The sequence below is a fragment of the Simochromis diagramma genome, unplaced genomic scaffold, assembly GCF_900408965.1.
Source record: "Simochromis diagramma unplaced genomic scaffold, fSimDia1.1 OVJJ01000205.1, whole genome shotgun sequence".
Classification (NCBI taxonomy): Eukaryota; Metazoa; Chordata; class Actinopteri; order Cichliformes; family Cichlidae; genus Simochromis; species Simochromis diagramma.
Window position 1 is genome coordinate 201072 of NW_024386782.1, and position 27075 is coordinate 228146.

General features: G+C 39.2%; 1 protein-coding gene across 1 annotated transcript in view; it reads left to right on the forward strand.

The window, feature by feature from the left end:
* Positions 1 to 732: 732 nt before the first annotated feature.
* lig1 (ligase I, DNA, ATP-dependent) overlaps positions 733 to 27075 on the forward strand; it is a 65005-nt gene continuing 38662 nt past the window's right edge. Inside the window, exons 1-16 of the mRNA XM_040014381.1 lie at positions 733 to 935; positions 1496 to 1558; positions 4742 to 4922; positions 8990 to 9155; positions 10734 to 10871; positions 13662 to 14054; positions 14207 to 14315; positions 17420 to 17506; positions 18952 to 19008; positions 20077 to 20135; positions 22287 to 22400; positions 22555 to 22721; positions 23132 to 23208; positions 24231 to 24322; positions 26612 to 26711; positions 26941 to 27026. Coding sequence (XP_039870315.1) covers positions 919 to 935; positions 1496 to 1558; positions 4742 to 4922; positions 8990 to 9155; positions 10734 to 10871; positions 13662 to 14054; positions 14207 to 14315; positions 17420 to 17506; positions 18952 to 19008; positions 20077 to 20135; positions 22287 to 22400; positions 22555 to 22721; positions 23132 to 23208; positions 24231 to 24322; positions 26612 to 26711; positions 26941 to 27026 — 1906 coding nt within the window. The 5' untranslated portion in view covers positions 733 to 918. The remainder of the gene's footprint in view (positions 936 to 1495; positions 1559 to 4741; positions 4923 to 8989; positions 9156 to 10733; positions 10872 to 13661; positions 14055 to 14206; positions 14316 to 17419; positions 17507 to 18951; positions 19009 to 20076; positions 20136 to 22286; positions 22401 to 22554; positions 22722 to 23131; positions 23209 to 24230; positions 24323 to 26611; positions 26712 to 26940; positions 27027 to 27075) is intronic.

A 27075-nucleotide genomic window follows, 5' to 3' on the forward strand; every position in this document is an offset into this window, starting at 1 on the left:
TTAAAGAGGGGTCGACACCCCTGGTTTGGAATGACTGTAGGTTTTCAAACCTTTTTTACCCAAGATCCACCAAAGGTCGAGGCAAAATGTCAAGGCTCATATTCATGTCACTAAAAAAAATAGCCTCTATCTCTGCTGGTTCTGCTGTCAGATCAAGCCCCCTTTACTCTGCGTTGCTCTACCAGTTTATATAACTGGCATTCACCTCCTTATCAGACTGACCCTGGTTCCCTCATGCCTTTTTAGCTTGCTTGGCACCATTTTGGCAGTGTAAATTGCAGACTTTAAAAGTGTTTTAGGTTTTCAAAATGTTCTCCTCCTCATTATGAGTCATGGCCTCTGATGTGTACTTGCTGGGAAGACTGAAAAACACCAGGAATTAAATTCAGGTACCATTTAATACAGATTGCATCGGGAAACATGCAGCCATTGCAAGAGAAGTCTGACAAAAATTTAAAGTACTATTTTTTATATACCTGCATGAACATAGCAAACCATTAGCTTTGTTATATTTTACTCATCTTGTCCATTCCATAGTGAGTTGTATACTATCTTAACAGTAGCGTAGAAGCTTTGACTAAGCACAGTCACATCTTATTAGTAGCAACAGAGTAGTTTTATTCAATACATTTTGTGTAGCTACAGTAAAAATATATTTTTCTTTGGGTAAACCAAGTACGTGAGTGCGCATGCGTACCGAGCGGAAACCGCTCGCTTTGGGCTCCCGTAGCGAGTCATCTTCTCCTCTGACAATCTTTGGCTGAGATACAACTTTTGGCGCCGAATATTCCAAGTTATTATTTTGCCCCTCTGCAGCGCGGGAGTTGGTGTCTTCGTGTATGTGAATGTTGGAGTTTTGCTGCGATTTAAACGTTTGTTTTAACCGGGTATCAGGTGAAGGAAGAGTTTAAAAACAACATGCAGCGGAGCATCGCGTAAGTGCAAGCCAAAGTTTGCAGTTAGCTTGCTGGAAATTAGCGCTAGCTTGACGATTCTTGTGTCTGTGCACTAGAAGAGTTAGCTGTGTAATGAGTGGTGATCAGGCGGGCGGGCGGGGGGTTATGTGTGACTTACAGGGGGTTACACTAAAAAAACAAACAAAAACATGTCCGTTTCGGTGTTAATCGGACTACCTGTAAGCTAGCGTTAGCATGCTTTTATCTGCGTCACTTGTTTGGAAAATAGGGTAGTTTTATCTCCAGCACAGACACAGACGATATCATAGCTATATAAGTATAAATGATCTTTAAAGGCAGGTTATTTTCCTGCCTTATAGAGGCTGTGATCAGTGGAACCACATTGCTCTAACACTAGATAGCAAAGATGGTAATCTGTGATTCAGCAAGTTTTTAATTAACAGGCAAACCTTTTTCTGTATTATTGTAAAAGTGCGGTCTTATTACCGATTTTTATTACACTTTAATGCACTAAATACAGACATGTGTTGGTATAAACATGTATCAAGCCAGTGAATGCTTTTGTGGTCTTTTTACAGATCCTTCTTTCAGCCCAAGAGCAAGGACATTCAGAAGAAAGCTGCAGAGGAGCCTGTGAAAAAGTGAGTTAAGACTTATCTAGAGTCTGCTGCCTGGAATCACTGTTAATTTAGCTTTGACACTGGGGTGTTTTAAATCTCTCAGATCAATTGAATTAATCTAGACACAAATTATAGTTTGACTCCACATGTAAGCATGTCTGGTCTGTATATAGTTCAGGCAAAGAGTAGGTGTTACCTTATTTAACTAAAGCCTAAAACCTGGAAACAAAAGAGTTAAAAATCATGATCCTGGTGTCAGCTTTGATGTATATGTATGAAAATCCTGCACCTCTTTGTTTTCTTTAAGCTTTGAACATGCTCGTGCTGCTTCTCTGAGGATAGATCAGTTTAAAACCTCAGGTTTACCTTACATAGTAATTGCTTGGCCCAAAAAGTCCCATCTTATTCAAAGAATGAAGATTCAGACTTTGCATAACGTGATCACGGTGCAGTCAGTTAAAACTTCTGCATTGGCGGCTGCTGCTGTAAAACCTCGACTGTTTAAACATTATACATTTTTATTAAACCTTCAGAAAAACCCTTTTGTATATCTTTTCTAATTAGACTTTTGTTGAATTAGTTTTACTGTTGTTATTTACACCGGTTTCTCTTTGTTTCTCATCTTAATTCAAGCCACAGCTGAGTGTCTTTGATTTTTAATAGAGGTGCAAATGCACACCTATGTCTGGCACTTGTACTGGGAAAAGGACTGCAGAGCAAAAGTAATAACTGTTAGTGTTTTTTATTAATAGTTATTGTCTCAGATGTCTTGTTTTCATAATAGTTACATAGCCTGAACTTAGAAGAGTTGGCTTTTGTTTTAGTGGAGTTTAATGTACTCATTCGTAACATAGTCACTGCATCAAGGCCAATTTTGAACCCTTAAAACTTTTAATTGGGCTGCAAATATCCTTATACTTGGACAAACAGGGCTATTTTAAGGAATAAACCACATAATAAAACTGTCATATTATCAGAAGGATGGAGATTTTTACTGCCTATAATACAGTTAAAATACCTGCATTTGTATTCAGGCAGAAGCATAAAGCGAGGTGGCTGATACGGCGCATACTGATACCATTTTCAAACATATTTTTGTGTTGAAAGCCCACCCACGCGTGGCGTATGTGCAGTTATCTTCGCTGCTGAGTGAAACTTTGTGTCCAGTTGTTCCTATCAAAAGATGAAGAGACGAGAACTTCAGTTTCTCATCTCCGAGCTGCTTTGGTGATAAAATGTTCATTATCTCTAGACTCTTTAATCTTTTAAGTACGTCTTAAAACTCACTTTAATTGACTTTCCTTTCTGTAATGATCGCCTCATCATTGCTTTGACCTCTTTTTACGAGTCTTACTTTGATTTTATAGGTTTTCTTTTTTATGACAGATTTTACTGTTGACTTGATCCTGTAAAAATGCCTAATATCGCACCTTGTGGGTCAACATTACCACGTGAATTAACCTTAAAGTGTTCTTTTATGCTTTTCCTTGTTTTCTGTCATTAATATACTGTTAAAATGGTGGCTGTTTATATCAAATACAATTAGAGTTTTGAATAATAAAGTCAGCGTTCATGTAAGTAGTTCCTGTAAACCAGCTCTTTAAGCCTTCTGTTTGTGATGGGCGATCAAGTCTCCTAAAGGTGGCCTTTTTAAATATTGCGAGTTTAAAACAGTTTAAAACTTAACAAGTTTAAATGAATTTGTCAATATTATATGAAGGAACAATGGCTTTATGTCCTAAATATCTACAGAGAGAAGATATTTTAGCTCAAGTTGAACAAGGGCTGCACTGTACTTTTATCTAATACTCTGTAAAGGTTTGTGTATTCAGTGTATCTTTAGCAGTCTGGCAGGTTATTAGTGCTTGTTTTTTAGCATAGCAAAAGACCAAGTCTGTTGAGGAAATTAGTGTAGCTTAAAAAAGAAGTATCACAGTTTCACATATCTGTAAACAATACACAAGTTAGCAAAAAATACTGCCCCCTGGTGGTCACAGCTTTAGTTAAACTTTGCAGAAGCTCATTGCAAAGTGTACCTTTAAAAATATATAAATAGATGTAAAAGGAGTGGGAGACCTGAAACAGGCTTGTTTCAGACAGATGATGAGCTCCAAGGTCCAGGTGAAGCTAAATAAACAGGGTTGAGTGTAACCAATGACCCAATTGGTGCTATACTGCCCCCCCCCCAAAAAAAAAGGAAAAAAAGGAAGATATATAGACATGCTGGCCTGTTTGGGTCAGTGATGGCATGTCCAGCGTTCAGCTGTAAAGCACACTGACTAAAATAAACCCTGAATGGCGAATACTTATTTTTCTTTGTTTGTTTTTTTCAGTGTTTTCACACAAATGTAAATAAAAGTCCTTCATCAAACAAGCTGTTTGCACAGCTTCTCTCGCACAGCTGGTCCCCTCTCTTTTGGAAGCAGTTATTCCAGCAGCAGTCTTTATTAATTTTAAAGTTTTAATTGCTGATTATTTTATGCATATAGATTATCTCTAACTATAATAAATAAAGTCTCTTTCTGTTTGTTTGTTTGTGAATTCTTTCTACACAAGAATCAGAATCAGAAAGGGTTTTATTGCCAAATGTTGAGCAGGTTTACAACATTAGGAAATTGCTGCAGTGCTTAGTGCAAACATACTGTCATATAACCTTAAATAGACATGAAAATAAAAATAAGAATAAGAATTAAAAGTGCTAAGTAAGCAGTAGTTAAGTAACCAGACTTCGTACACAGATGCATCTTAGGACCCTAAAGGTTTCCATCTATATCATATCCTATGTTGTCATCGTGATGTCTGGCAACCACCCACCAAAAATGCTTAATTGATCTATAACACTTTATAAAAGCATCATTTTAATTCTGTGATGGTGACATCTGATTTATCACAATACATATTATATCATGATGCTATGCAGGTTGCCTGGCAACTACCTAACAGTGGATTACAGTGACAGTAGAGCAGGGCATGCACCGTTTAATATAAAATTTATTTTGATTAAAAAAACCGGCCGTGTTAATGTAGATTCATTATTTATAAATAATAGGCTATATAATATGTTGACCTGTGAATCATGCAAAGCTACTCAAGTAAAAGCACAGAATAAAAAGTATTGGGATGGAAATAAGCCCAATAGGTCCCCTTTAGTGCTTTATTTAAAATTTGTGATATCTGAAGTGTGTTTCTGTGGTTTATCTCCAGGTCTGTCAAGAGTCCACTGAAGGTGCAGAACGGTGTTCAGGAAGCAGAGTCGCCCATCAAGAAGGTTGTGAAACGCTGCCGTCAAATCCTGGACAGCGATGATGACGAGGCGCCAGTCGTTAAAGAACAAGTTCCCAGCAAGGGACAAGGAGACAAAGAAGCTCCTGGTAAAACAGAAAAGGTAAAAGCGACATGTGGTTTTATAACTGGGACGTCAGAGTTCATTTAATCTGTTGCATTCAACACATCAGCTGCAATTTGTGAGTGACGTTTTCACCAATAAAAGACTGACAGATTGATGGGATGTTATGGTGCTAAAGAAAAAAGCAGGCATGCTTTGTAGAAACACTAAACAGTGTGTTACCCATCAAATGCTGAACGAGTGTAATGAAGTCTCTTAGGGCTCCTGTAGGCATATCAGTGCCTATTGTTGGTTTGGTTAGGGTGAAAAACAATGCTACACAAAAGCCTAGTAATTGTATGGTGAATCACAATGTTGAATACATTTGTCAATAAGCCATGTAATGAAAAGACCTGATTATCAGCTTTGGCTGTCTTTCAGCCACCTGTTGTTTGATAAACACTTCACTTAACCAGCCTGTTTATTTTGTTTGTTGTATGTTAGCAATTATTCACTATTTGTTGATTGAGGGAAGTGATTATGATGATACATGATGTTTGTCAGGCTGCCCTCACCTCACATCCCTTTCATATGGGTGTAATTATTAATTTTTTGTGACAAGGTACTAATATATCCACTCTTGCACTCTTGGCAGTGGAGCAGCTCCCCCGCAGATAAATGCAGGGCAGCGACTAAAGATCACTTTCATCAGTAATTAATAATCCGATTTGTTATTAGTCTATAAAATGGTAAATGAAGTGTCAAAATACCTTAAGTAATCTTGTGATGCCAAATTGTTTGTTTGCTTGATAATAGCTTGGTAAATAATACATTTTCTGCACTGTGCAGTATGGTATTGAACTACTTATTATTAGGGTACATGAACATTAGAAATAGCCTGCAATGTTGGAGAAACAGCATGTTTTCTCAGGAAACCCTTCATGTGAACGCCACCTTTCCTTCTTAATTTGTAGTGATATGGTTTTATTTGAATCCAGATGTTTAACATCATTAGTTTGCTTGATTTAAATGTAGTTTTTGCTGTTCCAGCTCTCGATGATCGATGCTTAATAATGATCCGGTTTGCCTTTCTACAGCTACCCCTTGCTGTGGCAGAAGCTGGCTGTTTGTGTTGCTCTTGGCTTTCTGTTTTGACTTCTTCGCTCTTTCCAACTATTATTATATTTTTTTTTTATGTTGTTGAGGCCAGTTGGTGGGAGATGTGACCAATTCAGTGAGCTGCTGGTGTTTTTATAAAGAAGGGAACCTTCAGCTGGGAAAGGGGATGAAAATAGTTTAACAAATGATTTTTATTTTAATGTGATTGTTATGTGAAATTAAACACTGTTATTCACGTGTTTATGACTTTTTAACTGTTCAGACTGGTTAATGTTCAATATTGATCAGGTTTGCTTTTATCTGTTTGTATTGATTTCTTTGCTAACATTCCAACTCCTTTTTAAGACTTCTATTTTTGAGTTTTTATTCTGAGGGAAGTTGGTGGGAGACCAATTCAGTCAGTCCATCTCCAGACTTAAAAATTCCCTCCTCTGTGATGTAAACTAGTTTTAAAGCATATCTCCAGTACCATTGTTACTTATAATGATTAGACAGGATTTATTCATGTAATTATTCTTTTTTTTTTGCTGTTGTCAAACGAATTGATGTTCAGTATTGATCAGGTTTGCTTTTATCTCTTGCTCTTAGCTTTCGTTTTCACCGTCTGTGCTATAATTATATTTATAAAACATATCTCTCCTTTGAATGTAATACAGAACATTTCCATAAAATAAGGAGTGGAAAATTTGAATCTCAACAAAAATCTCCATGTATTTCATTAATGTCAGTAACTATAGTATTTGCCTTCCTCTTATCTTTAATGACAGCAGCACTTAATCCAAAAAACTGATTACCTCAGCCTCGCTATCACCATTTCACAAGGACCTCATTGTCAAGTCAGGAGTGGTGCGTTGACAAAAAAATGCACAGAAAACGTCATGCATAAAGGGCCATCTGAGGCAATAGAAAGTCAAGTGACTGGACCTGCAAAGTAAATGGGACTCTGAAGTTAAACCATTAGCATTGAGACTAAAGGATAATGCTATTGAAGCCAACAGGATGAGGAGGAGTTCAGATGAGAGCTGTAAATACATTTCTCTCACTTTTCTCCAACCTCTCTTTGTTCCTTTGCGCTATATCAAAGTGAAACTGAACCATACAACTACAGCTGCCCTCAAATAGCATCAGTAAGCTTGTTCTCTATTTTTGATTGTCAGTGTTGTGAGGAGAATCCCAGCTGATGGGTGCTTTGTGACAGCATGAAGCAAAATTTTCACTGAAGTTTTTCATCTGTTTAAATTGCTGCAAACTCTGATTTCCTCTGTCAGCTTTACCTGGTATCTATTCACCTTGGTTCACCTCGTTTCATAGAGTTTGTTTGAATGTAATGTACCCTATATAGACGAAGGTATTAGGTAGAGCAGGGCGATATGACCAAAAATATTTATCACGATATACATTTGAAAATTTGCGATAACGACATAACTGACGATATAATTGACACTAGACAAAATACTTTGCAACTCCACAACTTTATTAGTGCAAAAAACCCCATCAGTGTATTTTCACTTAAACAAGCAGCTGTTTTTTATGTGTGTTAAAGTTATATAAAAACGTAACAGTGCAAATTCCTCGCTGACAGTTTAACCAAAAGGCATTTCCAGTGGAAATTGGCCGACATATCCTCAGCATAACCATGTATAATATCCACACAACTTAAAAAGAGGTCATACACACACAACATGGTAATATTATGTTGCAGCACAGTACGTATCACTCTGCGAGGCGCCTGCCTACGATAGCCGTAATGCTCCGACAATCCATCAAGCGGTGCGGGTTCGTAGCTTAGCAAAGTCGCACTAAAACATTTGACAGATTTTCGCCGTGTACCACATAAAATCGTTTCGAGGTCAGTAAACACAACCAGAACTCATACATAAGGCACATAAGGGATTATAAGGGGCACTGTCGATTTTCAGAAAAATCAATCAATCAATAAACTTTCCTGTTACTGCCATAGATTCATCAGTACTTTTTTTTTTTTTTTGAGGGGGGGGGGAGAGGTCGATCTTTCACTGTGTTTGTTGGTTTTTCTTTCTTAACCTACCCCAACCATTTCACCTTGTTTCCCCTTACAAGATGTGATTTAGAGACCCTTCCATCCTCTGAGACTATTGCTAGACGGCCTTCTCTTGACAGGACTGTTGCTGGAGGGAGTCTTGTGTTCTTTATTTAGCTAATTCTGTTATCTGTGACTTTGCTTCTCTGTTTCTCAGAGAACAAAGCCTCTCGTATTGATCTTCTCTCAGTGCGCTCACTTTTCCTCGGCCTGATCGTGCTTTGGATTCAGCTGATCCAGTTTCCACAGCGGTCCATGCTGCCCTCTTGCAAACCTTCACTCTAGTCTTGATTTGGAGCCCTTAGAGCCTGTCTTGGATCAGAATAACCATTTTTACTTCTAAAACTTTTAATTCTCAAGCCATGCCTCCCATTATCACAGTGGTGTTTAAACCCCTTTTAGAGATTCACTTCTTACCATAAGTCTTGTGGCTTCTAAACATGTTGGCTTCATGTCTAAATGAGCACCTGTGTTCATTTTTATGAGCTACTAGGTCAAAATATTCTTCATCATAAAGATTTACAAAAGTCCTGAGATGTGTCCTAAAAAATCTTGAAGGATTTAAGGATACTTTTAAAGCATAGGTTATTGGTTGCCAAAACGTAGTTCAAAAATTAGAAACTGCATGTCTTCATCAAATTACTTTATTTCACATTCAATAAACAATTTCAGCAATAAAAAAACTAAATAATACACAGTACTCGTATTCCTCAGCAGAACAGGCCACATTTTGGATGAGCCACACAAACAATCCACAGCGATCCAAATGATATTGTTGCAGACAGCTGGACAATTGTTGCTGTCACTTCCTTTTCATTTTCAGTAATATCTGTGGGTGATGGCGGCCATGCAAACAAACCATGATCTGCAGTCATTTTGCCTGTTCAAGCTGTTGTTCATGCCGCCTCTTGTCATAATGCTTACCATCACTCGTGCTTGTGTCTTTCAGAAGGATGATGCGTTTAAAGCCGTTCCCACCCCCCTGTCTCCACCATCGACCCCAGCCACGCCTGTAACCCCGACCACCCCTGCCACTCCAGCCACCTCTGCTTCACCGGGGACCCCCAGCACTCCCAATTCCGTCTCCCCCACTGGGATCGTCAAACGCAAGACTGGTCAGCATCTGAACAGATTTTTATTAACTTTGTCTTAATTAAGCTGTTTCAGAATTGTGCTTTTCAGCTCGTTTTCCAAACTTGCACCATTTTGAACTTTGACACCAGCAGAGGATTAATAGCTTTCCTGCCTCGAGCTGTTTTATTTGATTACTTGTTAGCAGGCGCCTAATGGCTCCAAATACTCATTATTTCACAATGAGGGAGAAAACAGTAAATTTATCTCGAACTGAATGCATAAGAAGTTTGTTCACCAGAAGCGGCGAAGTTCATTTTTCACCCTTTTCTTTCATTTGTCTTTCCACACTCTGGACTGCCTTAGATTGACAACCACAAGACTAGACCGTGATTGCGCTATCATTAATCATCATCTGCTGCACCATGAGTACACCCTCCTGGAGCCTATATCATTATTTTTCTGCACGTCTTTGCACTGTGATAATAATATTATTACTGCTATATTGTCTTAGCAGTGCATCGTTTGTGCTGACTGGGAGTTAATCGAACCAGCGGAGCATGTCGTCCTATTATTGCAGCTGATTGTCAGTGTTTATTTGGGTGCTTTCTTGGGTTTGCAAGCTTTAGAAACTTTGGGCTTTTTAAAAAAAAAAACAGCATAAACATATGTAGTGATCATTATTTTATAGCCGCAGTTGGTACACAGCAGCTTGAATGTTTCACATCTGCAAGATAAAACTGAAAGAGAGCTGCTGTTTCTTGTTTGTAAATTCTTAATCAGATGATGTGTGCAAATATCTGCATTTAAAATGAAACAGAATGGCCTAGTTATTTTTTTTTTTTTTTACATGGCTCTTTGTCGTTGCTGTCTTTCCCATATAACACCAGATACGTTGGAGTTTGAACAGAGAATTTAAGCTGCTTAGAGTTTTCTAGCATTCCAGCTTTGTCTTCATTTGAGAAGCACCTCCTCTCCCACTTTGTTTCCTTCATCCTAGTTTTTGCAGCAGTAAAAGTGTCTCGTTCTCTTCTCATCGTCCCGTTCTCTTTGTCTTTGATGACTGCAGTGTTTGCTTTCACCAGTGGTGCGTTGCCACAATAAGAGCCCCGCCACCATCGCTGCTGGAGAAAACATCACATTAAAGTAACTCCCTAATTCGACCAGAAATTGCATTCTTAATGTCCTGGGTTAATGCTTTCATTATAATATCCAGAAGAAAAACATCAGCACTGCTACCTGTGCTAGAACCTCTAACAAGGGCCAAAACAGAGGCGGATGTGTTACCAAAACTGAAATTGCCCTCGAGCACCACTGCTGCATAAAATTGCAGGGTAATTTACACTGGGACCGTAAGCTGCTGTGCTGCATAATATTCTTCAGGATGGAATTAGTGTTTTCATTAGCAAAGTATGTATCTATGATTCTCTCTCCCTTTTTTTTCTCCTTCTTCTTCTTGCCCTACATCTGCAGCAAGAGAGCAGACTCGTCCTGTTTTCATCTCCTTATTCTCTTACTGTTTGATCCCAGCATGATTTCAGCTGGGATGCCTCCCACTTTTTTTTTCCTTTCTTTTTTTAAATAATTTTCTTTTAATGTAATGTCTGTCCTGATATGTGCAGCAAGGAAGATGTTCCCTAAGAGGAAGCTCAACGAAAGTGGGAGTGGCAGTGACAGTCAGAAAGAAGAGGCCGAGGTCAAGGAGGAGCAGGGTCAGCAAAACAAACGGCCACGTGTGGAGACCAGTGCCAGCGGTGAAGGTATGCTTTCGCTTCTGCTGCGAGTCTGATAACCAAGTTTGGCTCCTGTACAGGTTTGGAAAGTCCACGTGGGAGGGGAAGTTGCACAGACACATCGGCTATAAGGGGGAAAAAATCAGCATGCTATATTAACAAACTCGCACATTATCATTACTAAAATGCAGTTTTGGAAACTCTCAATTGCATCCTGACTAAACACATAAACAATACTTTTTGTTTAGCAGTGTCACAGTACCAAACAGCTTATTTTCTTGCTGTACATGGTCTCATCCAGCCATTTGTTTCCAGAAATTTTATGGCCGATTGGGTTGCAATAATAAAGAGCAACAACTTGGCTAATTAATTAGATATTAATCACCAGGCAAACACTTTTCAGTTCCAGCTCCGCAAATAAGTGTTTCCTCTTTATTGAATCATGAATTTGAAAGATTTGAAGTGAAAGATTGAACATTTTCATTGCTGTCCTCTTTTGTCACAGGGCTCTGGTAAATTGTGGCATGTGTTTTGTTTCATCATGGCCTTTTTCTCTGAGCTTAACGATGAGTGGAGGAAAACAAAAAAATGTAGCCTATTGAATCAAACAAAGTAATGTCTAGTTGTAGTCCTATAGATGTATGTTGTTCAGAGAATTCTGGTACAGTGACGAAGTGACAATTTCTGATACTGACAGATAATCTCAAACAATGCAGAAGTGTATTTCCTTTAGTTTTGACTTGTGGTTGAGGACAAAAGCGAGTCACACCCCACAGGATCCCACACAGTTTATGGATGTCCACTTCTATCTGGGCCAGCTAATGTTAGTTCATAACTTAATGCTCAATTCTCTTCTGCAAATAAAGGACTAAAGAAAAATGGTGAAACAGCCTTCGTGCTAAAACTGGATTACATAGGAGCGTATATGTTCATCTTTTATGTACAGACTACTGCGAGCATGTTAAACTCATTTTACAGCTCCACTAGTTGGAGTTTAACTACACATTTAATCCCTGAGATATCTCAGTATAACAAAAAGAAGTGCAATTTCAACTGTATGTCTCAGTTTTGAGAAATGCTTATGAAGCATATGAAAGAAATCTGTCAGCACATCTCTTTGGATTCAAATAAATAAGAAATTAAGAAGATTATGTAAGAAATTAATATTTCAAATGACAGAAAATGTTTTGGTAGCTCATTGTCCAGACTGTCCCGTGATTATAAAACAGAAACTTTTTGTTAATTTACAGAAAATGTCCTTTTTGTTCAACTGCGTAGTGACTTTACTATAGAAATGTATGTTTTTTTTAGATGATGAAAAAAAGGAACTTGTTGCCATTTAATTGTTAATTTATTACTTTACTGTATTACAGAGATGTATTACGAATGACCACGAGGGAAGTCTTTATCAATAAAAAAAATAAAAGTTGCAAAACTTTTGAAAATATAAAAGTAAAAAAATTATGCCCTCCTTTACCTTTCCTTATTCGGTGGGCCGATTCTGGCCCCTGAGCCTTATGTTTGACAGTCCTAATCTACTGTTATAGTGAAGCGCAAATGGAGAGAAAGGCAACAAAAACAGCCTGAGATTCAAAGGATTGAGGATAAAGGGTAATGATTTCAGTCTGTTACTGCAACTGTAGGAGCTCTGCACTGTGATAAAGCAAAGTTCATTTTTACCATCTGTGAGATGCAAACTGAGAAATTCACCATCCACGGAGCCTGTTTGGCTTTGTTTAATCGGTTTGTCTAAGTTTTGACACAGACGCTCAATAAAGGCAGAATTATGAAGAAAATGGAGCAGCCCAAGAGTGTAGCAGCCTCCACCAGGGCTGAAAATTCACTCCAAAACGTGCATTGATATTAGTCTGTGATATTTTCTTGAGAAGATGAAGGCTATTCAAACACGATGCAATGTCCAGTTTTGCCCTGTCTCACAATTATAAGCAGTCCTTCTAAATGGCCCTGAGTTCAGATCTAATTAATCCTTAGATGTGCTAAATCCAGCTTCTCACAAGATTTTTAAGTGAGTCTGTCCGTTACCTTTTTGAATAGTCCTCCTAACACACGAGCAAACAAACTGAACCAATCACATCACCAGAGCTAAAAGGTTAGAAACAGTCTCAGAGCGGTTCATTCCACATGTGTTCTCACTACTGCAAATACTCTATTTGGTCTAGGTTAGGTTGCTGCATAGGTAGAGCATCTTGTACTTTCTCAGCGTGAATCCACATGTGGTCAGTCACACATCACATGCAGTTTAAATCTGGGAAATGGCAGGTTAAAGGCTCGTATTGCACAATTGAGAAAGAGCTAAACAAGGTTAAAGCTGAAGTGTGTTTGAAAACCACTTTAGTGTGTTTGGGGGAAAAAACAAAACCAAATTGACAGCAGCTCAGCCTGGTGCCCCCCCCACTCTTTTTTTTCCACAGACAGGGAAATGGCTCTCCGTCTCTTTCTAAAGTTGTCTAGTAAAGTACCAGCTGTGACTACTGGGTTTAGCGGTCCATTCCACCACTTACTTTAACGTTTGAATGAGAAAATTAAAGTTTCATGCCGCCCTCCTTACCCAGCCAGTATCATGACCCCAGCTCTGACTGCTGGGAGTCGGTGCTACAAGTTTGTCAATAGTAATTTCTCTTAGCTGCCTTCTTCAGGTGAAAATGAAACCTCAGAAATATAACCTGCGGCATTTACTGAAAGAGGCTCTTACGTCTTCAAACATGGGCTCACAAAAAAACTGGGTTGCCCTCAGTAAACCTGCTGGCATTTTTCTCTTCAATGACTCCACTCCCTTTCTGTCTTGCCCCTGTGTAGGTAACGCAGATGAACCCATGGAGGAGGACACAAAGGAAGAAAGGGGGGAAAAGGCAGTGACCGAGGCTAACAACCCAGGGGACGAGGAGGTGGAGAACAAGAGCAAAGAGGAAGAAACTGTAGAAAAAGAGGAGCAGGTGGAGAAAAAGAGCCCTGATGAGAAGGAGGAGAAAGCTGAGGAGGCGGAAAAGAAAAATGAAGCAAAGCCGAAGACAGATGATGATGATGATGATGATGAGAAAGGGCCTGCCGTAGCCAAAACGGAGGTGGTTGAAAAGGACACGCGAGGCACAGAAGAGAGCCCGAAAAGTCAAACGGTGAAAAGGCAGAAAGAAGCAAAAGAGCAGAAAGATAAGGAGCCGACCAGGAAAGCCCCCATCAGCAGTTTCTTTGGTGAGAAGGAATTAGCATAGTTCTTTGCTTGCATAAAAAAACAGCATGTGAATGTACTGTGCTTTTATCAGTTTGCAGAACAAGGTAAAATAAGTCTCCACTTCAACCCCTGCATCACCCTCACCTTGTCTTTTATTTATTTCCTTCGATAGCTCCCAGAAAAGCAGCAGTGAAGACGGAGAAGCCGGAGAAGAATGAGGGGGAAAAAAAGACGAGTCCAGAGAGGAAGAGGTCAGAGGAGGAGAGTAAAGACACGAAAGGGTAAGACAGTCGCAACAGGAGGTTACAGGTAGCTCAGGCTTGATAAGCCTGCCACCTTGCTTGCCTGTTTGTTATCTTGCTGGAACACTAAACTTATCCAGATGTTGGCCTGTTCAGCTGAGCTTCACCCCTGACCCCTTCTTACTAAAGTGTAAACTGTACGTGCATGTGGGGAAAAGAAGAAGGATCAAAATTTAGTGACAAGGTGTAGAAGAGCAGACGGAGAGCAGCTACTGAGAATTATTTCCATTATATTCTTCAGTGACTACCTAATCATTTTATTATGTTGATTGATGGTAGCTGCCAGAGAGGTTATATTTTATTGATTCAAACTAGGCACTCACACCGCAAAGAAACACTGAATTCAGTTCCTTTATCAGTTTTGTAAAGATATAGTAAAATGCATGGTTACTTTGAGCTTTGAAAGAATAAATGTAGAGAAAAGATGGCTGTGAAGGCACAGCTGGGTGGGTGGATGAGAAATACTGTCTGCTTTTGAGCAGTCTCTATCAAGACTTGTAGCCAAAACAGGTGAAATGATGCTGTCATTACATTTTGTTGGCGTTAACTAATAGTGATCTGCAGTAAATGCGAAAAATCCAATAGTATATGACATTGATACCTTAAAAAGTGAATGAAACCAAGGTTATCTCTTGCACTCATCATTACAGCGATGTGCTTGTTTTGTTTAGGAATGTTCCTGATGATTAAGTGTCAATTAAGCGAGAGGGAAAAAAGGAAAACAGCGATTGACTGGGTGATTACTCTAGTCCTAAAAATATCAAACAAATAAAAAGAGTAATAGGATTAGCAAAATAGATTAAAATCTGTCAGTGTATATTTATAAATGAGTGCGCTTTCTATTCTACAGATTTCTATTCAATGGCTCAGGAGGCGTGGATGAGTGGGCGTTATCAAGCTTTTTCTTTAAATACGTATAAATGTTTTATCTAAGTAGTCCCAATTATTTAAAACAGTTGCTGTCGTGTTGAGCCATTTTCAGTCTGTGAAATGCTGACTTATATAAATTTGCTAGTGAATATTAACACCAGCACTGTTGTTTCATTACACTACAGTTGTACCTTTTAGTCTACAGTTGAAAAACATGCTTAGGAGTGCACCACCTCTTCAATATTAAACGGGCTGTGTCATCAGGTTCTGCTGTCCTCTTTCCTCTTCCTTCCTGATTTAAAGAGACTCGCTCGCTGTGAAGAGGAGGAGGGCCTGGCTGGTTGCAGCTACTTGGTCTCAACTATAATTATGCAGAGCTCTTCAGTGTAGAGCACACAAGTGTTGGGGGTGAAGAGGGGAGCAGATTTTGTTGCACACACGGATAACGAACACTATCATCATCATCGCAAATAAACTGTAGTCCAGAGTCTGTTAGTCAGCTGCGACGTGTGTGTGTGTGTGTGTGTGTGTGCGTGTGTGTGTGTGTGTGTGTGTGTGTGTGTGTGTGTGTGCGCGTGCGCCCCTCCTTCATGTAAACAGACAGTGATACACAGTGCAAAAGAGAAGCAAAACTCATCATTGAGACTGGGCTTAAATGGGGTTCCTAATGCAGTGTGTGCTCTGCATTATTTAACGTAATTTCTTCCTGATGTTCCATTACCAGAACTATAACTGTTCTCCAGTGACTGCCTTTCTCTTATTTTCTGTCTATTCCTCTTGTTTCTATATATTCCTTGTGATTCTATATATATTTCACCTGTTTATTTATTACTGCTGTCTTACTATTTATATTTTATACCTGGTGTGGAGCACCCATAATTTCGTTGCACATGTACAATGACAATAAAAGGCTATTCTGTTCTATCCTACAAAGAATGTGATTTATTAGCCAGCAATACTCCATGCGTCCTTACCAAAGCCCATAAAGCTGGTGAGCAGTCAGTAAGGTGGACTCAAAGCAGCCTTTTACATTTCTGACTCGATACCGATGCCTTTGATTTCGGGATCTGCCCATTCTGATTTCTGATCCAGTGTCAGTGTTGAATAATAAGCACTGTCAGGAGTTAAGAGAGCAGAAATCTTTCTTTATGTGTAAAACAGCATCAGGCGAGACTGGAACATTGTTTTCTTATTTTTGTGAAATTAAATGTGACAAATAAACATACCCAAGATACATATTTACCAAACCGCTATCTTGTATAGTGTAATAATACATGACAACAGGACCAACGCAGGCGTTAGTTTAATTTATTTGCCTTTGTTTCATTTCAGCTCGGTGTGAGAGTCATTAGGGTGCTCCATACTGCTATTATTTACAACTTTTACAGTTGTGCTAATTTCTCCTTTTCCTGCACCACCTACAATGAGCACCGTATATGATGATTGTTGTATTCTCAGCTCAGGCATGCACTCCGTGCTACTGGAAACCAATCGGTTTCTCTTTATTATGATTGCTTTTGCAATTATTCAGTCTCCCTTACAGAAAGCAATGCATTTACCACATGTAAATAAGCCAGCTTTGTCATTTTGAGGTCATGTTAACTATTCAAGATCCAAACTATTTTTGGCTGTGGAAAGCAGGGAATGCATTTTTCATCTTCCTAACTATTTATTTTTTTATCACTACCTTGTGTGTGACACTCTGGGAATGACAGGTATTGCACACAAAAGAAAGTTCACAGCGTTAGTTTATCTCTGTGTAATGAATTCAGACAATGATATTTTGTTTGAGGAAAAGAAACTCAACATCTTGTATGTTACTGCAGTAAAAGAGAGACTGTTTAAACTTGTAAACTATCCCAGTATTTTGGTTTTTGGAAGCAATAACTGCTGACAATGGAAACACTTTTCTATTTAATATGCAGAACTTTTTCTGGGTTTTTTAAATATCTACTTGCACGTTCAGTTCGGATAAACTTTGCAATAGTTCAGCTTCTTTCTTTGTGAGCTAACCAGAAAAACTACTAGAATATCTTCCAAAATATTCTTCACATTTTTAAAGTGTTTCATTGTTATGATAATTGTGTGCGTGACTCTCTGCCTACAAAGGAATCTGAGTTGGCACCAGTGACTGCAACAGCTGTTGCCATCATTTAGTTGGACACAAATGTGCTCTTTCATTTTATCTTTTAAAATTTGTGTTATTTCCTCAGTGAGGCAACCTCAGGACAAACAGACTATGATCCATCGAGACCAAACTATCATCCCGTGGACAACGCTTGTTGGAAACAGGGCCAGAAGTAAGTCACCTATCTGCTGCAAAAATAGGAACCCAAATTCTCTGATTGAATGTCTTGATTGAAATACATATGCATCTTTAACTGTTTCCAGCGTGCATCAGTTACTGGCACCTCTCAGACATATTTTATCACTGCTTCTGTATACTGCTTTTCCCTGTTTCCAGATGTCTCCAAAATAATATAATTTCTTCACAGGGTGGATAGCCTCTCTATCCACCCACCAAATCCAGTCGCTTGGACATCAGACAGTAAAATATAAAGAAGAAAGACAGAAGGAGGAGGGGAGCATGTGGGATGATCAACTAGCTTTGCATAAGGCAGAAATTATGAGAATTTTATGTGAAGGATCATTGGGGAAAAACAGCCGTTATTTTAACTAGGCAGCTGCCTATTTTTTCCCTTTACTGGAGAATTTGTGTAATCCTAAAGTAAATACAGAAATCACAGCCTGCCTATGTGCCTAGACCTATTTAAACAAGATGCCCTGAGATTGATTATCATGAAATATGCCAAGCAGGGTAATAATAAAGCTTGGGAGTGCAATGTGGACAGGAACTATAGTCGAACGTCCACCTGTCTCTTTCTCTACTGATTATTTGCTTTTACTCTCCACTTCTGGCTGTCAAATAAAAGACAAAGCTAATCTACTCACTAAACAGGCAAGATTTGGGATGCAAGGTTTTCACTCAACAGCGATTAGAGTCATCACACTGTTGGTGGGGTTGTTGTTTTTTTTCTCCCTTCTTCCCTCTGAGCCAAACTGAAGTGAACACCAGCCTGTTTGTTTTTTTGTGAAGATCTGCGAGTTATTTATAAGGGGAAAAAACTGAAGGAATGAAAACCTTCAGGCCAGGGAAGTGCTCTGACTTAGTAATGGGTAATCACAGGGAAATCATGGAATTTTATATCAAGGGCACGCTGTAAGGCATGCTGCTTATGTGCTCGGATTATTCTCGGATCGACTGCTGTACAGATTGTTTTAACCTGCTTTAAGCCGTGCGCAGGTGAAGTCTGCTGCTTCTTAAAGCTAAATATCAGCCTCTGAATTAAATTGTGTTCTTTTCTGAAATTGAATAAACAGTTTGAATGTCAGAGCTTCGCAGTAAGGATTAAAAACACATTAGGATATAGTAGCTTTATATCCAGAATATATGCAAAAAATTATAAAGATAAAATTATATATATATTTTTTTTTAAATTGCACTTCCCACCATATTTCTCTGTCAAACTAATTGTAACGACACACTTTTCTCCACATGGCGTTGTCACCTTCGCCCTCCTTGCTGTCATTTTTGTGCGGTTTTTGATAACCTTGAATCAAAGCTTATTCTACTGTTGCATTAATTGCTAGTCGCTCTGAATAGCCGAGTCAGCTCAGCGCCGCGAGTGTGAAAACTGTCCGTGTTGATGCTTTGCCTGCTAACTACGTGTTCATCACTCTCCAGAGTGCCCTACTTGGCAGTGGCTCGCACCTTTGAGAGGATTGAAGAGGACTCTGGCAGGTAAGACCTCCCAATGGGGGACATTTTTCTTTTAAATGCCAGAATGAGTTGAACATCATTAGTAAGAAAATGATTGCAAGTCTTTCAAAGCACACACACGTATTGCAGAGTTTCTTTTTTTTTTCCATAAAATTACCATTCAGGTTTCCTGCTGGGAATTTCTGGAACTAAATTAGTTAAGTGCTCGCCAGTCAGGAAAAGTGAGAAAATGTGAATAATTCACTGGTTGTGTTGGGAACATGAAGAAATTTTAAAATGGGTCACCTTCTAGGATTGCTCAAATATATTGTAATGTGGAGTTATTATGCTCACTTCCAGCTGCATATTTTTATTCTTATGTTTTACTAAAGTAGTTAAAATAATCCTTATTTGCCTCATAACGAGCTGCGGTGCTGCTCCTCAGTTTGCGCTGTCTAAAACAAGCATTTTAGCCCCTCTCTTAAAGGCCACCCTTCATTTAAGCCTCGTTTCTTTTAATTGGCGGATTCTTGTAAACAGAAGGTTTGAACAGCAGGTTAGCAGCTTATGTGCTCATGCCTGATGTGAGCATATTGGCCGTCATACAAGAGTGGGGGAAAAAACAGTCTCAGTTTTTAGACGTCAGGCTGCTCAGAGGGGTGGTCGCGTTTAATATGAAAGCCAGTATTGTAACTATACCTGACAGAATATAAGTCTACGTTTCCCCACCTTAGTTTCCATCTTTTGTTTTGTAAACCTGGGTTGGTGTAAACCAGCTAAAACAAAAAAAACCCCAACAAGAAATTTCATATTATTTTTAGAAATCCTACATTTTAAATAATGGTTTGTAACCTTTGTATCTTGCTAGTTGAAAACATTTTTATCTTTGAAGGATATTGAATGACAAATCTCCTGGCAGTGACATATTATTATCTGAAACTGATGTATAGTGTTTCATAAGTGAACTCTTCATCTGCCTCCCAAGCCCCTATTTCCGATTAAAACCTCCAGACTAATCTCATTTCCCACCTACCAGTATTTACGGGATGGCCTTAAAATTCGTTTAACTCGTCTTCCCTGTCTAACAGCAATCCTGTTGTCATTTCCTAGGCTGAGAAACATCGAGACACTGTCAAACCTGTTTCGCTCTGTGCTGCTGCTCTCCCCAGGTAAATGCTATTTTATCTCTGCCATAATGCATGCTGATGTAGCTATACAGGCAGCTGGCTGCCAGCCGCTCTATCAAGGAGATGATGTTGACGCCAGGTTGCACACAAAAGTGGGAGGACGTCGGCCGATGTGTGTATGAGAATGTGGGAATCTGATGGTGTTTGTGTGTGTTGTTCTGCCTGTGTTTCATTGTGTATATAATAGTGTTTGTGTCAGGCCTCAGCAATACAGTCATACAGCAATACAAAAGCTGCAGGCATTAAATGAGCTGAGGTAGCTAATTAGCCTACTGTTATGCTGACCGCTTTTGTCCAAATAGAAACAATTCAATGAGCTCGGATGGGGAAAAGTTTGCGATTACATGCAATCTTTTTGTGACACTAGCAATTAAATGCCGTAGGTTGGTGAAAATCACAAATTTGTTGCTGTCTGTGTACAAAAAAAATTTATATTTAGAGTCCACCCAGAGCCTCAGAAATTTAAAAAAAAAAAATCAGAAATTCCTCATCACATAGAGATGCTTTAAGAATGTAGGGATATAACCAGCGTACAACTAGTTGGCAACCAGATGAGTCAAGCTCCTTACTGAAGGAGTTGGGCTGACTGGCGCAAGCTCAGATTCATTGGAATATATTGGCAATTTATCTGCATTTATAAATTGGGATCGCAGTTATTTGCAAACATTTACCAGTTTGTCTGTGAGCGATCGCCGTCAGTCTGTGTCGGACTACAGTTGTTTGGAAACAGGTGGCCTCTGACCAGGCAACTTGTGCAAGCAATTGCAATTGAAAGTGGTTTGCTAGAAGTTAGTCACTGCAACTATTAGGAATTGGTTAAATTTAAACTGCAAGAGAGAGATTCGCATAGATAAATAGAGAGAGAGAAATATAGATCGATATAGAAATATGAATAGATAGATACATAGATATTTTTACTTTAATGTGACTGAGCCATTAGTGGTTATGGTAGGCGTAATTAGTCATACTTGTATGCCAGGGTTTTTTTGGCTATGAATGAGCCTTTATGATTACATAAAGTAAAAGCAGTGAGTCTCTGCACTTTCCTCTTATTTTTGACCATTTGGTAAACAAGAAATTCCTGTATGCTGAAAAAAACCTGTTAAATGTGATTCAGTGCTCTCTCAGTGGTGTAGCCTGAAAGCATCTCTCTCTCTTTTCTCTCATCCATTATGTGTGTGTAGATCTAGATCTGCAGTATGTAGCTCTGCTGTTGTCTGTCCCAGAAAAGCAAGGGTACAACTGGTGGAGTGCACTATATTAACCCCGTAAGCCCTAAGCTGTTGTTTTAAACTTCTACCTGGAATTTTTATCCTTTTTTTTTTACCAAATTAAATCAGTAAAAGCCACAAAGATATTAAAAAATTCATGACTTTTGGCCTTTGTGGGCGAAACACATTTCAGAGAACTTTGGCTTGTTCTGTCAAGAATGACTTAAAAAACTCTTAATATTGACAGATTTTCTGCCACATAATGTACACTGTAAATAAGAGAATTTAAAAAAAGCAAAACAATTACACATATCAGTGATGCTAATATTACTAAAAACTTTCAGCTGCAATTCTACCAAGTTTGATGCCCGATAAATGAACCACAAGAAATTCTACATCCAGTCTAGTCATGCCAGTAGTTGGTGGAAACTCCATCCAGGGAATTTGTCATACTTGCCAACCCTTAAAAAATAAAAGATACCTGCTACATTTTTATAACAAATCCAGCCAGCACCCAGAACACGGGACTCTGGGGAGGAAGGAAAGATTGCTGGTTGAAGCCAAAGCTGCCACAGTCAACAACTTTTCTGGTGGAAACCCCTTAGTCTTGTGTTGCCTGTCTGTATGTATTTGAATGTGATTTTGTGGATGTTCATTTGTGCGTCAAGAGTTTTGAGTGCCCACACTTGTGCCGCCTGCTGTTGTCTCAGAGTGTGGTTGTGTATTTGAGTCGCTGCTTGAGTGTGTCTATCCATGTGCCTGAGTTTGTGTGTCTGTATGTGGGTTTACTGTGCTGTTTTTGGTGGTATCTGTTTTTATTTGTGTGTATGTGCTTCTCTTTGCAGACTTGTCTGGAGGTGTGTGTGTGTACCCTGCTGTGTTTGGAGTATAATAAAGCCTTCATATGTGTTCTCCTTCCTAGATGACCTGCTCTGCTGCGTGTATCTGTGTCTGAACCAACTCGGTCCTGCCTATCTAGGGATGGAGCTTGGTGTTGGCGAGACGGTGCTGATGAAAGCTGTTGCTCAAGCCACTGGTAATAAGCGCGCACACACACGAACATGTGGAAGCACTCTGCTGCACCCAAACACTTGCTTGTGCATTCCCAGCCTAACTGCTGATGCCACCCTTCTCTGAAGCTCATCAGCCAGCAAGGCTGCTGCTATTTACCGTTTCACTCTTGTTTCCAGGGCGACAATTGGACAAAATCAAAGCAGAGGCACAGGAGAAAGGAGATTTGGGCCTAGTGGCCGAGAGCTCCCGTAGCAACCAGCGCATGATGTTTCAGCCGGCCAGTCTGACAGCAGGGGGCGTGTTCAGGAAATTGAAGGAAATTGCCAGCATGAGTGGGAACTCGGTGAGCCACAGAATAACATTTTCATTAGAGGAGAGCAGTCTTGGGAAAATATTGTTTTCGCTCTATTTGCCTCTCAGTATTGAGGTCATGGACGGGAAAAAAGAAAGGAAATGTTAATGTGACGTATCGAATGTTAATGTGTGTATCGAACAAGAAATTAATAGTTTATTTGTCTGCTTCAGAGGGGCAAGGTTAATTTTCCACCATTTGAATAAGTTGTTACCTGCCTTGATTCTCTTGTACAATTAGTTGCTTTTCCCTTCATGGTTGCTGCTGGGTCATTTTTTATTTTTATTTTTTTCCTCTGTATTGAACATGGAGTTTGTACTCGCTGGTGACCTCAGTCTTTTTGCATTCTGTCTCTTCTCGCTCTTCTTCTGTGAATCTCAATTTCCTCCCGCCTGCCTCAGGCCATGAATAAGAAAATCGACATCATCAAAGGCCTCTTTGTGGCATGCCGCTTTTCAGAGGCCCGCTACATAGTCAGGTAAAATAAGACTCTCTCTCACACACATGCACACACAGCCTTGGCTGCACGTGTGACCACAGGCATACATGGGCGTCTGCACATTTATAGACGCAGAAATGCATAATAACTCCATAACCCTCTGTGTATACGTTGGAAGTGTTTAGCCATGTATATAAAAGATGAATGTAGCCTTGGAGTCTGAAAAATACTGCAGAAGCAGAAATCTTTTAGACCTGCATTCTTTCTAATGGTTGCGAAAAGGAGCTTTTAGCAATATTGCCCTAATTCTCTCTCAATCACTAGATCCTATCTACAGTAAAGCAGAGTGTGACTGTATGATTATGGCAAAAAAACATCACAATCAAAGTCCATTAGTGTTATTATTAAGTGAAATCTTGGATTATTTAACTTGATTATTCATAAAGAAGGATTTTCCTTTAACATTACATCCTTTAGTGTTATAACTGAATATAATGCACATAGGAAAAATAAATGGGGGGCTTGGGAACTTCCATCTTGCAATGTCTTTATGTGCAGACAGTAAAAAGAGGAGTAGGGGTGGGAGGACTTGATAGCACAGTTAGGGCAAAGGTGAGTAGGCAATCAAGTGATCTCTTAGTGGTGTGCTGCCAAAAGCCAACCGGGTGAGAAACCTGCCACTGGGTCACCTACAGAAAGATTCTTCTAGGTGGAGCTTGTTGACCAACGCGTTTCTTGATCCAGGTGAATAGACAAAATTGTAACTGCCTTTTGTTTTTTTTTTGATAATTTGAAATAATTAAGTTTGCATTACGCCTGGCTTTCTCAGTCAGGTTCACTGCTAACTCCTGAGGTCTGGTTAAAATAGAAAAAGGGGGAAAAAACTCAAGTCAAGGCTGCAAACCATTTTATGGGTATCCTTTATATTTTATTATTATGTTTTATTTTCAATCTCTGCTTGCAGGTGTTGTTCAAGGTAGCTAGGTACAAATAACTGACTTGACTTGGTGCAAATAGGTGTGTCTTCTGACTGCTGTTGAACTTTTGGTTCTGATGGACAGGTCTCTGGCTGGAAAGCTGAGGATTGGTCTTGCTGAGCAAAGTGTGCTCTCTGCACTGAGCCAAGCTGTCTGCTTGACCCCACCTGGACAAGGTAATTTTAAAGGAAAAGTTCTTTTTTTTTTTTGTTGTTTTTTTTAAACAGCAGCCAGGTTTCCATAAGTATATGAAAGAAGAAGAAAGAAAGCTTTTTTTCTGTTTCAATCATTCCTCCTGTGAGCACTCACCATGAAAAGATCCTTTCCTAGTGAACTTTTGGTTTAAGTGGCTGCCAAATCTTGTACAGACTTTTCAAAATCAGAACTTCTTTTACTCCGTCTCTGCATCTCACCTGAATCCAGCTGTTTTACAGTCAGTGTGGTGGTGGCTTGAAATCGCTTGCATACTCTGACATTTTACAATTCAGTGCCTTCCCTCCCTCTGTCCTTCCCTTACTTCCCTCTATTGACACTTAATAAAAATTTAAAGATATCCATGTTTCACTTTCATTCTGGGTTATGCTAATATTTGGCATTAAATTTTAATTTAATTTAATTTTACTAATTGGTCATATGAGTTTTTCAAATCCTATTTTTTTCTTGCCCTGTTGCACATATTCAGAGGTTTCTTGCCCTATGATGTGTACAGAGCTTTGGTTAACTGGTTGTTTTAATTTGTAAACGAATTTGTTACATAGCCGAGTACCTTCTGATGTAAATCATCACTCTTTGCGTTACACCAAACTCAAGAAAAGGAGAGAAGGGAGGTTAACAGTGAAAGGACTAAATATTGAAATGATTTCTACTTGATTTGCGAAACCAAACGAGTTTACTGTGCCACACTGTTGGGGCTAATAGAATCCCGATTGCCAGTCCTTGTCAGATTGTTCAGTATCAAGCTGCAGGCTTTTCAGTTTGTGCAGCAAATGATTCGGGAGTTGTTGCATTGCTGCTAAACTAGGAGGGGGGAAAGAATAAGATATGAAGTATGTCATCCCTCTGTGCCTTACTTGCATTTTGAAAGCTTTAGGCATAGTTCATAATAAACTTCTCTGCACTGAAAAAACAAAACAAAACACAGATTGGGAGGTGGAGGAGGAGATTATGGATGGATCAAAGCACAATCAAATTGGTAGATGTGTCTTACACTGTGATCAAGTACATGTTTCCACCAACGATAAGCTGTTGTTGAGCCATTTCTTCTCCCGTCCCTTTCAAGAACCAGCCAACATTTCGGCAGATTTGGGAACCAGTCGTTAAATAGCATTATGCAGCAGAACTTGAGTGATTTTAGTGGGAAGAAGATCACGACAGGCGGATTCTGGGGGTTGAATCTGCAAATCATTTGATATTTTTGTTGTGGTAGCTTCTTAAAGCCACTGATGTACACAATTCCAACTTTTAGCCCGGTAGTTTTGGGAATTTTCTGATTGTTTGAGTCTCATGCGAACTTCAGATCAATGTATATTTCAAATTCATATATTTTCTCACACGGTGAACTTTGCATACTTGAAATGGTTAAAATAATTAGATTTGTGGTGGTATGATCCAATTATTCTTTGTAAAAGTTGAATCTGAATCCTAACTTGGAGGTGACAACGATGGAGGAGGAGGTGGAGTGTTAGAGCAAGTAATGATGTGCTTTATTTTTAGGCTAGTCATTAAATCAGCGTTAAAATATTCTTCGCATGAATTAGAGCAGTCATAGATCAGCTTCAGCTTGAAAGAGCAGTGTACATCATCCATGGATTTGAAATATTTAACACGTTTTCTGACCTGATCTGTTGCTAAATTCATCTCTTTACGAAGAAAGTTTTGACAGCCTCGCTTTACCACCTACTTTCAGCGCTCTTACTAACACTAGACTTATTAAAATGAGTTGCTTAGTCACGACTGGAGGTGTGCTTTAATAAGAGTCAATTAGACCAGAGGCTCATAGGGGAAATTTGCATTGATCTGTGGCCTGGTCTGGAAATGTTTTTCTTAACATTTTTATTTATTTATTTAGCCATTATTTAATCAGGCAGGTCAACTCAGAGCAAATTATTTGTTGGGCTGAAGAGGCTCATGGTGATGAATAATTTAACTTAATAAATTATTATTCAGTCATAGTTTAAATGTATCATAATTATTAATGTTATACTGGGAAACAATATAATTAATTTGGACTTCACAGTGGGAATTAAATCCAGTCTTCACTGTTCATTGTTGAGCTAAATAAATAAATAAATGAATAAAAGTGAAGTGCAGCAATACTCAAGTAATTGCTGCAAGTCTTGTATATTTCCTGGCCTTTGAAGTGCTTCTGAACTCTCATCCAACAAATGTTAGGTCATACAAATGTTCAAACACTTGCAAAGATCTGTTTGAAATGCATTTCCCCCCCTCCCCCTCTTTCCTTATAGGTTTTCCTCCCGCTGTGATCGACGCAGGGAAGGGAATGAGTGCTGAGAGCAGGCGGGCGTGGATTGAAGAGAAGAGCCTCATTCTCAAACAGACTTACTGGTAACTGAAGCCTCAACAAACACCCTTGTTTCAATTTGCACTCTCTCCTCGGCACCACCACAATGCCTCATCGCCCCCTTTAAGTCCCGTCCCTCATTCTCCCTCACATTCCTTTTTTGAACATATTGATTTTTTTCTTCTCTTTTTTTGGGAGGTGAGGTGAGGTGGGGGATTCTTTCCAATCACCCTGTCTCATGTCTAACTCGCTGCCCTGCTCTCTCCCATACAGCGAGATGCCCAATTACGACGTTCTGATCCCCGTTTTGCTAAAAGAGGGCATAGACCAGCTGCCCAATCACTGCAAGCTCACTCCAGGTAAGCAACCAGTCAAGAGGCAGAAAGGTTGTAAGATCCAAAGCAGTGA